General features: G+C 47.6%; 1 protein-coding gene, 1 long non-coding RNA gene and 1 gene segment (V, D, J or C); 2 read left to right on the top strand and 1 right to left on the bottom strand.

Moving 5' to 3' along the window:
* LOC147270010 (Ig kappa chain V-III region MOPC 63-like) overlaps positions 1-4,597 on the top strand; it is a 495,635-nt gene extending 491,038 nt beyond the window's left edge. Inside the window, 1 exon segment of the V gene segment in view lies at positions 4,154-4,597. Within this exon segment, the coding sequence occupies positions 4,154-4,479 (326 nt within the window).
* Positions 4,598-5,232: 635 nt separating this feature from the next.
* Positions 5,233-9,705, bottom strand: LOC147270009 (uncharacterized). Its single transcript, XR_015112091.1, has 3 exons — positions 9,525-9,705; positions 6,628-6,735; positions 5,233-6,507 (listed from the first exon to the last, which is right to left on the bottom strand). It is a non-coding gene; the product is annotated as an uncharacterized LOC147270009 (long non-coding RNA).
* Positions 6,567-14,479, top strand: part of LOC147270008 (NACHT, LRR and PYD domains-containing protein 3-like) — a 21,228-nt gene continuing 13,315 nt past the window's right edge. For all 4 annotated transcript variants that reach the window (XR_015110801.1, XM_086223210.1, XM_086182857.1 and 1 more), the window contains exons 1-6: positions 6,567-6,669; positions 10,804-11,008; positions 11,149-11,259; positions 11,439-11,517; positions 11,619-11,814; positions 11,996-13,790. Coding sequence is in view for 3 of the 4 variants with exons in the window: in XM_086223210.1 (XP_086079336.1) it covers positions 10,818-11,008; positions 11,149-11,259; positions 11,439-11,517; positions 11,619-11,814; positions 11,996-13,790 (2,372 nt within the window). In the remaining variant the exon portion in view is untranslated. The remainder of the gene's footprint in view (positions 6,670-10,803; positions 11,009-11,148; positions 11,260-11,438; positions 11,518-11,618; positions 11,815-11,995; positions 13,791-14,479) is intronic.

Here is a 14,479-nt window from a genome sequence, read left to right as displayed (position 1 = left end):
AGTTATTTTGCTTTTAACTCAACCAGTTTTAAGTTATTTTTTATTCAAAATCACAGTTTTTTCATATTTATCGTTTAAATACTGAGAAGAGATGTGCGGTGAGGCACCAGGCAGCTGAGCCTCACCAGGCATTGCTCAATGACTCGGCTAACTGTGCTGCATGCTACGCAGGGAGCCCGTATTGCTGTCTCTTTCTATGGCGCTATTAAAATGTTCAAATACTTCTGCTAAACAAACTACATTTCTATAGTTTAGCTGGTGAATATCATGTAGAGTGTTTTTGTATACACTGAGTGTACGTGTTTCTTGTGCTGAGCGATCATAAAAACGGCTGCGAAAAGGTGCCGGGTGAGGCACGCAGTTCTCCTGCCTCATGGAGGAGGCGCTAGTGAGCCCAGGGATTCTGCTTGCGCCTCCTCCGGTCCGCTGCAGAAGAAGAAGTGACAGCGAGCTACAATTTACTGTTAGGAAAGTCAAGTGCAGTCATTCAGTTATTGTTTTTCTCCTGAGTGGCCGTAATGTCACAATGGAGGATTCCATTTCTAAGCTAAAACAATTTTCTAAATTGGATTTTCAATGGAAGCAGGAGGTTCACGCTAAAGTATCCAGAGCGCTGAAGAAGCTGTGGCAGACAGAAGCCAAAACATGGAGAACATTTTTTGACTGTTTTTATTATTAAATGCAGGTTTTTTTTCATATGTTGACAGATCTGATTGTGATGGAGTCGGTGCCTCACCAGCCATGAACCTCACCACACGTCACTGTCTTCCAGTGAACGTCCAACTATCCTCTGAAATAAGAGATGAATCTTTCCCTGCTGAGACTCCTGATCTCTGACTGTCACTAGCATGTGCTAGCAGAGTACAGCACTCCTTCTTCATGATCTGTCTTTGTCTCTGACCAGCTCTCCTGCTCTCTTTCCTCCTACCAGTCAAAGCAGACATCCGCACCTACTGATCTTGGATCTGCTGCCCGTTCCTGCCTGGTAAAAGAAGGAACCAGCACCTGGTTCTCCAGGCTGAATGAACTCCAGGACGTTGGCCAGCCGTGTCAGTTGAAACCTTATTTGTCCAAATAGAGAAAAAATAAGTCTGATTGTTGATGAAAGATGTCATCATGGCTTTGAAACTGTGGTTGGGGAGCAGCCAACATGAGCACATTCTAGAAGAATAGCAGTAAAAACAGGAAGTGTCAGTTAGCAAGTACTCACCAGTCTGTCACTATCATACTTGATTCTAGTGGAACAAAATGGCTGCTGCTGACTGTGCTGCCTGGTGGAGGATCACTCTTCACCATCCTCTCAGGCCTTGATGGAACCAAAAAGGCCAGTTCCTGGAGAAGATCCTCTAGGGGTCCAGGTTAAAGCGGTGCCCCAGCTGGCACCAGGATCTGACCCAGGTCCTGCATGGGAGATACTGTCAGTTCTGTTCTGCCCTGCTCACAACCACAGGCTGGTGTTGAGGCCTGCAGCAACCAGGGCCCCAGTCACCAAGAGTATAAAGGCTGGTCATTGTGGCAGTGGGAGGAGTCAAAATGAAGACAGACCAATGAGAGCAGGACGTTCCTGGAGAAGTCAGAAGAACTTGACCATTTTTTCTTACAGTACCCAGGAGGTTTGGTAGTTGTTGGGATGGAAGCTCCAAAAGCAAAGAGCAGACAGCAGGATATCAAAAGAAAAGATCCAGACACTAAAACTACAAGTAGAAACAAGAAGAAATACTAAAAGCTTTGGAAAGATACTACAAGGTTGGATATACATTATTATATACACTACTATTCTCACTGACTCCTAAAGAGGGACAGGAAACATTAGAATGTGGATCAGATCAGCTGATTTCAGTGTTGAGTCCATCCCTCCATCCACTTTCTATTCTTATCCTTTAAGGGTCATGGGGGGGGGGGGGCGATCCCAGGTGACATTGGGCAAGAGGCAGGGTTCACCCTGGACAGGTCACCAGTCCATCAGGAGAAATGAGGTGGTCGGCATCATGCAACCTAAACTAAAACATTAGTCAGATCAAATTCAGATTAAAGCAAGAGTCTCCAGATCAAAGTCAGAATTCCTGATGATGTCATCAGGGCTTTGACAGTAACTAGAATTCTGTGTTTGATCTCAGGAGGACATGAAAGAAAGACAATTGAGAAAAGTAGAGGAGACCACGGCGGCATGATGGTGCAGTGGTTAGCACTGTGGCCTCACAGCAAGAAGGTTCTGGGTTTGAGTCCAGGCTCGGGTGCAGAATCTGCATGTTCTCCCTGTTCATGCGTGGGTTCTCTCTGGTACTCCGGCTCCTTCCCACCGTCCAAAGATGTGTAATTTGGGACGAGGCTGATTGGACACTCTAAATTGACCGTAGGTATGAATGTGAGTGTGAATGGTTGTTTGTCTCTGTATGTTGGCCCTGCAATGGACTGGCGACCTGTCCAGGGTGAACCCTGCCTCTGGCCTGTAGATGCTGGGATAGGCTCCACCCCCCTTGACCATCAATGTCGGTGTTTTGTTAATTGCATGCCACATGAAATTATTAGTGGTCACTTTTCTAGCGACTGTCTCACAGTAGCAAGACAAGAACACTTCTACTTTTGACGTTGACAGTTTGTTCAACACTAAACTTCATCCAGTACCATGTTGTCAAACACTGGAACCTCCACAGCACCTGAACAGGGACTTGAACCCTGGACCCTCAGATTAAAAGTCTGATGCTCTACCGTCTGAGCTCCTCAGGCTCTTTCTACAGCATTGAGACAGGAACAGAAACACCTGTGAAGGTCAAACTGATGCTTTCCTGACTTGTTCAGTCCTCCATGTTAAAGTCCACCAGGCTTTTGATTGGCTCTGATTCTCTGTGGCAAAATCCAACAAGAGGCTCCAAAAATGTCCTGAATGTCACAAGGTAAGGCGATTTTATTTGTAGAGCCCATTTTCACTAACAGTTTGTCTCAAAGGGCTTCACATGGCATCATAACAACATCCTCTGCCCTTAGACCCTCACATCGACTGAGGAAAAACTCCATAGAAAACCCTTTTAACAGGGAAAAATCTGAGAAACCTCAGGGTGAGCAACAGAGGAGGATCCCTCACCCAGGACGGACAGACATGCAGTAGATGTTGCTACAGACAAGAAAACAGTTTACAATGCAGAATGTGAGAAACATGGAAATGTTAATGACAGTTGAAGAAGGAAGCTTCTGGTAGGGGAGGCAGGGAGAGCAAGCCAGCTTGATGGGGGACTGGATGGTAGACTGGATGGTAGACTGGTTCATGGAAGGGGAGGCAGGGAGAGCCATCAAGCCAGCTTGATGGGGGACTGGATGGCAGACTGGTTCATGGAAGGGGAGCGCAGGCCAGTGTGACAGTAGGGAATAAGGGGGGGGGGGCGGTGCAGGCGGCGGTTGGAGGAGTTTCCAGTAAAGTTGTGTGTCATCTGCATAACAGTGAACAGAGGGCAGTAGAATATCAAATCTAGAGGTTCGGTCCATTGTGTCACGATGACATCAAAGACAAAATTCTGAAATCAAAGAGTAAAAAAAATTCTGGGTTCAAAGAATTCTGAAGTCAAGTTTTGGAAGTCGACCATGAACATGAACCTCCAAGTCTGAAGTTTAAACTGGTAGCTGTGGTTTGACTGGTTTGTTGTTTAAGTTACCAGGTTTGTAAATACTTTCCCATTCAGGGCCTTGAATTTCAGGGGAGTCCTTCGACAAAGTCATGTCCAAATAAGGGCATTTCTGGTTCCTTGAAGCTGCCTTTGATGCTCAGCCACAGGTAAATCCCTCCTCCTGGTAACAGGACAAAGTAAACATTGTCCCCATGGTACTGAATCAGGGAGATTTGAATGTGTGGGGTTTCTTTGTTCTTCATCTTCATGACTGAACAGAGAAGCTTTAGTTGATGGCAGTTTTCAAAGTGGAGCTGCTGCCAAAGGGGCTTTCCTCCATTGTCAGGGTCCTGCTTCTATTTGGGCGGTGAGGACTCTTTCTGAGCCGCTTCTTGAAGGGAAGTGAAACAATGTGTGAATGAGTGACTGCTGGAGCAGAGAAACATCTGACAGAAACTCCTTCAAGAGGAAATCTGCTCTCACAGTCCTGGTGTCCAAGCAGCAGGGTTTGATTGACAGCTAGCCTGTCCTCTAATCTGAGCGGTGTCTTCTAGGTGATGTCCCTCCCTCCCTAACGGTGCTGCCCCCCTCCAGCCAGGAGCTGCAGCAGGGGAGGGTCACGCTGGTGTTGTTGGCCAACAAGGGCTTCCCTTCAGACTGGAGTCTGGCCTGGAAGGTGGACGGCAGCAGCAGCGGCGGCGGGGAGGAGAGCAGGAGCCCCGGGGTGCTGGAGAAGGACGGCCTCTACAGCTGGAGCAGCACCCTGAGGCTCCCCGCAGACCAGTGGAGGAAGGTGGGCTGGGTGAGCTGTGAGGCCACCCAGGGCTCCCAGACTCCAGTGTCAGAGGTGCTGAGGAGAGACCAGTGTTCCCAGTCCTGACCTGACTCACTGGGACTCTGAACTCTGCAACAGTTTTCCTCTGTAAACGTTGCCATCAGAATGTTTGCTGCTCCATTTTGATTGTTGCTCTCCAGCTTCAGCTCAATAAAAACCTCTTCATCACATCAGTCCCATGTGGAGCTGCATTGTTCCAACAACACTGAGCTCTCAGCTCATAGCAGTTCTACAATAAAGGTTCCAACACAACGTTCCATTGATCCATGAACAAAGCAGGCAGTGAGACCATGATGATGTCACATCTGTCCACTGTCCAGATGTCAGAGCTGAAAATGATAGGATACCATGTTCCCTTCAACAACAGTCCAGCAGAAAGCCACCATGAAGACCTGAGGAGAAGCAAGGCAGCTCACCACAGTCAGGAACTCCCAGTCACCTCAACAAGGTTTCTGTCCACTCACGTTCAACCAGACCAGCAGATCACCTGCATCCCCACTGCCTCACCACCAGAGGGCAGTAGAACATCAACCATAGAGGCTCCCACTGAGGAATGAACACCACCACCAGCAGACGGCACTCCCTCTCTGACAGCATTTAAAGGAGGTTTCCTGGAGTGACTGGTCTGATCAGTCACTCCAGCTTCCAGTAAACCATTCAGTTGAAAATACCAGCAAGTCCCATAAACCTCCTGAACATAGAGAGGGAAACATCCCTCAGAATAAGGACACACAATAAAAACCAAAGAAATGCTTGGGTCCAGTCCCCCCTGACTGAGGACACCTGAGCAGATCTGACTCAGGCTGACCAGGTTGTGTTTGTTCATGTTTAGTGTTGGTGAGTGTGTGTCCTTGTGTGTTTGTGAGTGTTCATATGTGTGGTGTGACTGAGCTTCATCCAGGAGTGTGGCTGAGAGGAGCAGAGAGAGCAGTGCTGTGTGACAGGAACTAAACTCCACGTTCCAGTACACAGAGCTTGATGGGCTCTGTTGGTCCTCTAGCAGTCAGACCTGGGTTCAACACTGCTGCAGTTCTACATCTGGACCACGTTTTGTTCAAGTCTAATTCATGTTTCCCCTTCACACAAAACTGGTCATGCATTTGTTTTAAATCAAAGAATTCTTGTACTTTATTCCATCAATGTGAACCCTTTGTTCATGGAAACTGTTTCATCTAGCAAATCTATAACCTGCACTTCTTCTGAAGATCTTGTGTCGCTCCATGTTGGAGTTCCAAAGTTGGAGGTAAGAGTGAGGGTGTGAGAGGAGGGCTGGACGGGTGAGGAGGGAGAGGTTGAAGTGGACAAAAGGCCAGGCTGCAGCACAGATAGAAGAGTTGTTGTTGCCCAGTTCTGATGGAGGAGTCAGAGTGAAAGGAGGGATAGGAACCTGAACGAGTGAAAGGAGAGGTGTGTATGACTGAAGGGGAAACGCCTCCTGGCTCCTCCAGCTGTGATTGGTGGGAATGGTCAGTGGGCGTGACTAAGGTGTGTGTGGGTATTGTAGTACAGTTGACTAATAGCTTGGCAACCGGCCCAGAAGATACACAGACATAGAAAGTTAAAAATAGTCCCCCCGTGCTCACCTGGACTCCTGCACAGAGGTTCATGTTTTTCCTCTTGTCTTTTATTCCAAGTGCCAATAGAAGAACAGGTTAAAGGTGCAACTTGTAAAATGAGTATCGTATCAACCGTCCTAATCGGGGTGAAGAACCCTGAGCTTTTAAAACAAAGGTTAGAAATTTCTTAAAAGTGGGAGAAGCGAACCAAAGGGACGACCCCAGCATGGCCCAAGGGTGGCACCTCTGATGTGTAAAGACTTCAGTCAGATAACAACATGAATAATATTGATGGCAGTTCAGGTCTGAATGGGGGAGCAGGAGGAAAACTGGGAGATGATGATGAGACTCTGGACAGAGACAAGCTGCAGCTCTCCAAAGACGTCTCTCAGGGAATCCTGGAAGAACTTGATGTGACCTCATGAAGGTCTGGAAGTGTTGAAGCAGGGACAGGAACTCAACTGCTGCTGCTGGGATCCATCTGATCTGGAGCCATCATAGAGGCAGGCAGCACCATCTAGTGGAGAGATGGGACAACAGCATGTAACTGGTTTCTGCCTGTGGCCTGACTGGTTTTCAGGTTGTTCTCGTTGACTTGTTATGAGGAAGCGACGCCAGATCAAATGCACATAAACACCTGGACTGAGGAGGGAGAAGGAGCAGCGTCTCTCTGATCCAGGTATGAAGGCCATGATTGATGGACATGTCTGTCCATGTCGGTCACCTGTTTGTCTTGAACCGCTAACTGAATTAAAGGAGGGGGAAGAAGGAGGGAAGAAAAGAACCATTGAACGAGTGTGCAGGTTGAGTTCAGCAGGTGAGAACCCCCCAGACCAACAGGATCCCTCTGACTGAGTCGGCTCCCTGCTTGAGTGTCCAGCTGAACCGTCTCCATCAGGAGGTGTGAAGGTGGGATTCTAGCTGGTTCACAACGAGCGTCAGTGGGAACGTTCACAGCAAACCAGCAGCGCTTGGTTTCTCATGTTGCGTCATCAGGGAAGAATGCAGGGAGAGTATGAGCGGGTCCAACCGGATCTTAACATGCCAGACTTCACACTGGAGTTGAGGGACAGCCGCTGTGTGTCATCCAGACATGAAAGAGGGTCCTGACCACAGCATCATTCAGTGTTGCTGTTTGAGGTCCTGGAGGCAGAGCAGCTGCTAGAAAAGCCTGAGTTTATGATTCTGAGCTGTTGGAGGAGTGAAGCTGAGACTCAAACCTGGAATCTGATCCGAACCATCAGAGTTTCCTGATGCTTGGATCAACATTCCGAGTAGGAATGTTGGACTGAGATCTTTCCAAAGTCAGAGCTGCTGGTTCCTTCACCTGCACTCGCTGCTTCATGGAGATTCTGTTCTCCATCAGAAGGTGATGACACCAACAGTCTGATAGTCAGGTTGTCATGGTGATACGTTTGTGACTCTGGTCCCAGGTTGGGACCAGAGTCACAAACTGTTCTGTGAAACACAGAGAAACACAGCAACAATGAAGACACACAGCAGCCCGTTCATCGTCCAGATCATGGACATAGTAAAGAGTAGATCCCGCATCCGCCGCTACCACGAATGGGCGCTGTCGAGAAATGCCGCCGCCAACTTGGTCCGGTCGCCCGCCTCACTCTGCACCGCTGTTTAACCGGCGCAATGAAGTCTCAGCGCATTAAATGAATCAGTTCGCTCAATACTACGCTATTTTTTCCTCTACAAAAGTCATTCAAAGATTCATGATGGAGGCCATAACTTTTTGGCGTTTTCAAACACTCATAATGAATCAAATAATATTTAAAAGATGCTGGCAGTGGCTGTAGATGCCATAGTAACATAATTAATCAAGGATAACTAGGTTAGAGCTGGTTCCTGCTACGTCTCAGTGATTATTAAAAACTGGCCATTTTAATTGGCTAATTTAATATATATTTACTTGATTATATTTGATTTTTTTTAATTTTATAGATCTATCTGTATACACACACTAATAATGTCATATAGAAGCAGACTGTCTACTTTAATAATTGGAAAATTGAAGAAATACCCACAAATATAGAGCCTACATATCCAAAAATTGCACAATTTCAAGTTAAACCTAAGAACATCCATCCATCATCATCTTCTGCTTATTCCTACACATTAATGGTCGCGGGGGGCTGGAGCCTATCCCATCACCTATGGGCAAGAGGCGGTGTTCACCCTGGACAGGTCACCAGTCCATCACAGGGCCAACATACAGAGACGAACAACCATTCACACTCACACCTACGGTCAATTTAGAGTATCAATCAGCCTCGTCCCCTCTTGATGTCTTTGGACTGTGGGAGGAAGCTGGAGTACCAGAGAGAACCCACACAGGAACAGGGAGAACATGGAGACTCACTCAGAAAGATCCTATGCTGAGCCGGGACTCCAACCCGGAACCTTCTTGCTGTGAGGCCACAGTGCTAACCACTGCACCACCGTGCAGACCCCCAAGAACATATGAGATAATATTCAATTTGTTGTCATAGTACAATGAATACTATTAGTATTAATAGTATACTATAAATAGTACTATAAACTGAGCAAACACGTACTGTAATGCTTAAAGTAGTATTTTTGTGGCTGCCGGGTCATCCTGAGGAGTCTCAGATCTGCTGGAGGCAAGACAGAAAGACAGGGATGGATGGATAAGATTTCAATGTCGAAACTGACATAAAATTTAACATGACAGCGATGTCGTTCAATTCTATTAAGGTGGTATTAAACCCTGGCAACAAAGAAATTTTTTTTTTTTAATTAAATGAATATCTAAACAGGCTGCACGGTGGTGCAGTGGTCAGCACTGTGGCCTCACAGCAAGAAGGTTCCGGGTTCGAGTCCTGGCTCCAGCACAGGATCTTTCTGTGTGGAGTCTCCATGTTCTCCCTGTTCCTGTCTGGTCCCTTCTGTATATAGCTGCTTTATTACATTTGTGTATCACAACTGGGGAAATAAATATTGTTACAACTTATGCAACTCTGTTGTGTTTTGCCATCAGTGGTTTAATGTCTGGATCCCACCACTGCCACCAAATGTCACACCCCGGACACAGGTATGGGTAGTGTGAGACCCAGACATTAAACCATTGATGGCAAAACACGACAGAGTTGCATAAGTTGTAACAATATTTATTTCCCCAGTTGTGATACACAAATGTAATAAAGCAGCTACATACAGAAGGGACCAGAGGTCTGTAATAAAAATAATCAAAACTAAATAACGAGCTCAAAACAAAAGAATAACTCAGATACAAATCAAAATATTTAACAATGATCAAATGCGTACATTCTATGTTTTAGCAGTATACTTTCAAGAATAAATCAAATATGCATATTCTGTGTTTTAGCAGTCACAATACTTTCAACAAGAATAAATCAAATATGCATATTCTATGTTTTAGCAGTCAATACTTTCAACAAGAATAAGTCAATGCGCATATCAACCATGGTTTACTCTTAGCTTAATCAATAGAAAGAACATCATAACTTGGAAACAATAGAACTTTTGAGAAACAATATTCACCTCTGGACCTCTGGACCTCTGGACCTCTGGACCTCTGGACCTCTGGACCTCTGGACCTCTGGACCTCTGGACCTCTGGACCTCTGGACCTCTGGACCTCTGGACCTCTGGACCTCTGGACCTCTGGACCTCTGGACCTCTGGACCTCTGGACCTCTGGAATGAGCACCTCACCCCAGCAGCGTTAACAGCAGACTGCCTTGTAAGCCCACTCTCACCCCTTATATACTCTCATGGCCCCTCCCACCAGACAGACCAAAGACCAGTTAAGGGGAGTTGTATTGTTTTCCCAAATTGTTCTGTGTACCTTAACATACAGCAAAGAAACACCATGTCCTTCAGTGACCATATATATCTGCTACTTTGCAATAAACAAATGTCCAGTGTCCTTCATTGACCAAACCCATTCACATGTCCATGTACTGTTCGAGTTCCCCTGTCTCCGGACAGGGAATGGTTCGCCCCAATTTGGGCGTAGCCTTCGACGCCTACTTAAAGGCTCCAGCCCCACCCTGACTCTTTTAGGATCCAGTTCAGAGCCCTGGTGAGGGAGAAGGTTGTAATTTGTTTGATGCATGGTTTTGTTGAATAAATGTCCTTTAATGTTGCTGGTTGTTTCCAGGTTTGTCCATGTTATCCCACCAAACAATTGTGCACTGATTGAGGTGGGTTTGGGACAAACAGTGACAGTGGGGTCTAGACTGTCACAGGTTCTCTCTGGTACTCCAGCTTCCTCCACAGTCCAAAGACATCAAGAGGGGACGAGGCTGATTGATACTCTAAATTGACTGTAGGTGTGACTGTGAGTGAGAATGGTTGTTTGTCTCTGTATGTTGGTCCTGTGATGGACTGGCGACCTGTCCAGGGTGAACCCCGCCTCTCACCTGTAGATGCTGGGATAGGCTCCACCCCCCCACCCCGTGACCCTGACTAGTAAGGAATAAGCGGCAGACGACGATGGAATATCTCAACACAAAAATGGTCGCACTATTTTTGGGCATGTCACACGTTCATTTGTCAGACTTTGATGTTGGATCTGATAGCAGCTCTTTCAGTTCAGAGCAGCTCAACCAGACAAAGTTCAACTGTCCTCCTGGAGTCCAAAGGTTCAGGTCTTCTTGCTGCTATCAGATGACTTCCGTCCTCCAGACAGAGAAGAATGAATGTCTCTCCACCATGTTTCTGAAGAGGAGAAGGATTTGAACTTGGAGGAGTCACAAGTTTGGGTCCTGAGATGTGAAGCTTGTTGATAAATGAAGGTGTTGTTGTGTTTGTGTGAAGGTTTGAACTCTGATATGAATCAGAGTGAGGACCTAGAGGAGGGAGCCCCTCCCCAGAAAACCAGGCTGGACTCTACTGGTCCTGGAGCTGGAGCTGGACCTGGACCTGGAGCTGGACCTGGACCCAGGTGTGTGTCCTTCAGAAGCAACGCCTGTATGGATCAGCCGATTTCTTTCAAAGATGGTCAACAGTCTTCTGGTCAGAGGTGAGCCCTGAGGACTGAAACTCATTTTTCTCAGGCATTTTTTTTATCGTCATCATTAAAACGTTTGACCTTCAACATTTTCCTGTTTTCCTGGATGATTTTTCCTGATCGTCAGCATTGATCAGTGTTGTTTCCATCAGGTTCTCTCAGAGGACACCAGACCCCCCCGAACCCAGCTGTGTGTCCATGAAGAGTGATTGGTCTATGGGTCTTCCTCTCAAGTTCAAAGGTGGACTGGAGTCTGATCCCAGGTGAGAATGTAAACTGTCTGTTCTGATACAATCTCTTCCACTCAAGAGCAGGGGGCTATGGGCAGGTCTGGGACCAGCCACAGACCCCCCCCATCTCTGCTGGGTCCAGGTCCCTGCTACCATGAAGGTCCCTGGTGTTCCTTTACTATTGGTTCTTTGACTTCATCTTGTCTCCACAGACTTGATCAGCAGAACTCAGATGGTCTCGGTGGTGAGTCCATCCAGCAACACCCAGCACACCTGGACTCCATCTTTATGGTCCGTGAGGGTTCAGTCACTCACTGGAGACCAGCAGGTTTTCAGTCACATGACCTGTTTTTGCCTCCACTCGTTTCACTCTGACATTTATTCTGTTCCAGCTACTGGAGGAGAAGATTGTTGACTTTGTGAAGAAGGAGCTGAAGAGATTCCGGAGGGTTCTGAGTCCAGATGAACCAGAGGAGTGGTTGGATGATGCGGAGGAGCAGAGGAGGAGCAGAGAGGCGTTCATGAAGATCACACTGGACTTCCTCAAGAGAATGAATCAGGAGCAGCTGGCTGACCGTCTGCTCAGCAGTAAGATGATTTGAACAGCTTTAAAGCTGGAGTGCATCATGTTTTGATCCAAATGAAGGTACCTCACATTCAAGCCCTCGTCAAACCAGTTCCAGCTTCCTTCCTGCAGCACCCAGATATATCAGGACCAGGACGAGTCCCAGTGTTCACCCTTGACTCCATTTGTTCTTTGTTCATTCAGGAACTTCTGCAGCCTGCCAAAGTCAACTGAAGTCCAACCTGCAGAAGAAGTTTGAGTGTGTGTTTGAGGGGGTCGCTAAAGCAGGAAACCCAAGCCTTCTGAATCAGATCTACACAGAGCTCCACATCACCGAGGGAGGGGCTGCAGAGGTCAATGAGGAACATGAGGTCAGACAGATTGAGGCAGCATCCAGGAAACCAGCCGCACGAGAAACAACCATCAGACTAGAAGACCTCTTTAGAGCCTCAGCTGGAAGAGAGACAGCAGTCAGGACCGTGCTGACAAAGGGAGTGGCTGGCATCGGGAAGACGGTCCTAACACACAAGTTGACACTGGACTGGGCTGAAGGCAGAACCAACCAGCACATAGACTTCATGTTCCCGTTCACCTTCAGAGAGCTGAATGTGCTGAAGCAGAGGAACTTCAGCTTGGTGGAACTTGTTCATCTCTTCTTCTCTGAAATCAAAGAAGCAGGAATCAGCAGGTTGGAAGAGTTCCAAGTTGCGTTGATCTTTGACGGTCTGGACGAGTGTCGACTCCCTCTGGACTTCCACAACAACCGGACCGTGACCGATGCTACAGAGTCCACCTCAGTGGACGAGCTGCTGACAAACCTCATCAGAGGGACACTGCTTCCCTCCGCTCACCTCTTGATGACCACACGACCTGCTGCAGCCAATCAGATCCCTGCTGAGTGTGTTGACATGGTGACGGAGGTGAGAGGGTTCACTGACCCCCAGAAGGAGGAGTACTTCAGGAAGAGATTCAGAGATGAGGAACAGGCCGAGACCATGGTCTCCCACATCAAGAGGTCCCGAAGCCTCCACATCATGTGTCACATCCCCGTCTTCTGCTGGATCACTGCGACCGTCCTGGAGGACCTGTTGACCACCAGAGAGAGAGGAGAACTGCCAAAGACCCTGACTGAGATGTACATCCACTTCCTGGTGGTTCAGGCCAAAGTCAAGAAGGTCAAGTATGATGGAGGAGCTGAGACGGATCCACACTGGACTCCAGAGAGCAGGAGGATGATGAAGGCTCTGGGAAAACTGGCTTTTGATCAGCTGCAGAGAGGCAACCTGATCTTCTATGAATGTGACCTGACAGAGTGTGGCATCGACATCAGAGCAGCCTCTGTGTACTCAGGAGTGTTCACTCAGATCTTCAGAGAGGAGAGAGGACTGTACCAGGACCGGGTGTTCTGCTTCGTTCATCTGAGTGTTCAGGAGTTTCTGGCTGCTCTTCATGTCCATCTGACCTTCATCAACTCTGGAGTCAATCTGCTGACAGAGAAACAAACATCCCGGAGGTCACGAGTCTTCAGAGGTGAACCTGAACTAAAACACCTGCACCAGAGAGCTGTGGACCAGGCCTTGAAGAGTCCCAATGGACACCTGGACTTGTTCCTCCGCTTCCTCCTGGGTCTCTCACTGCAGACCAATCAGACTCTCCTGCAAGGTTTGGTGTCACAGACAGAAAGAAGCTCAGAGACCAAACAGGAAATAGTTGAGTTCATCAAGACGAAGATGAATGAGGATCTGTCTCCAGAGAGAAGCATCAACCTGATCCACTGTCTGAATGAACTGAACGATGATTCTCTGGTGGAGGAGATCCAGCGTCTGCTGGGATCAGGACGTCTGTCCTCAGCTAAACTGTCTCCAGCTCAGTGGTCGGCTCTGGTCTTCATCTTACTGTCCTCAGAAGATCTGGACGTGTTTGACCTGAGCAAATATTCAGCTTCAGAGGAGGCTCTTCTGAGGCTGCTGCCAGTGGTCAAAGCTTCAACTGCAGCTCGGTAGGTGGATGAAGTCCTGGATGTGTGATGAGACTTTTACCAGTTGAACTTCATATGTGAGGAACACCTCTGGTTCTCATCCTCCTTCCTCTCATGGTCTGAGTCTCTGTAGGAAGTTGGAGCAGGATAGAACAGGAAAGAACAGAGACCAGAATGTGGTGGAACAGGGAGGACATTTGGCCGATGTCCCGTCCAAAGAGTTTGGTCAGAATGATGAGAGCAGAACATCCTGAGCTGGACTACTAGATATTTCTTCTAGTTTAACAAGCTCTCCTCCACATGAAGGGAAGGCATTCATGAGGGCTGAAGTTCAATCATGATGTCCATGTTCTGTTTCTCCAACAACTGATCAGAAGAGTCTTTTTGTTCTGATCTCATCAGATGTCTGTGTAGGTTCTCATTCATCCAGGTCATCGTAGATCGAAGCAAAGTAAAATCTGGTCAACTGGACGTAAGTTTATCTTGAAGACGTTTCACCTCTCATCCGAGAGGCTTCTTCAGTTCTAGTGAAGAGTGTGGAAACTCCAGCTTATAAACCTATGTGGGAGTGGTCAGTGCTTTTGTGGTGGAAACGACCCTCCCGAGACTCACCTGGCCTCCCCAAACGACAGTCGTGGTGCGGTGTCAGGGAGTTTCAGGGGTGGTCGTTAGGGAGTTTCACCGACCACTCAGATGCTAATGGGCTGTGC

This window comes from Aulostomus chinensis, chromosome 1, assembly GCF_037954235.1.
Source record: "Aulostomus chinensis isolate RoL2024-O1b breed Wild chromosome 1, RoL_Achi_v1.0, whole genome shotgun sequence".
In the NCBI taxonomy this organism is placed as follows: Eukaryota; Metazoa; Chordata; class Actinopteri; order Syngnathiformes; family Aulostomidae; genus Aulostomus; species Aulostomus chinensis.
The sequence above is the reverse complement of the archived record's forward strand: the minus strand, read 5'-3'. Positions and strand labels throughout refer to the sequence as shown.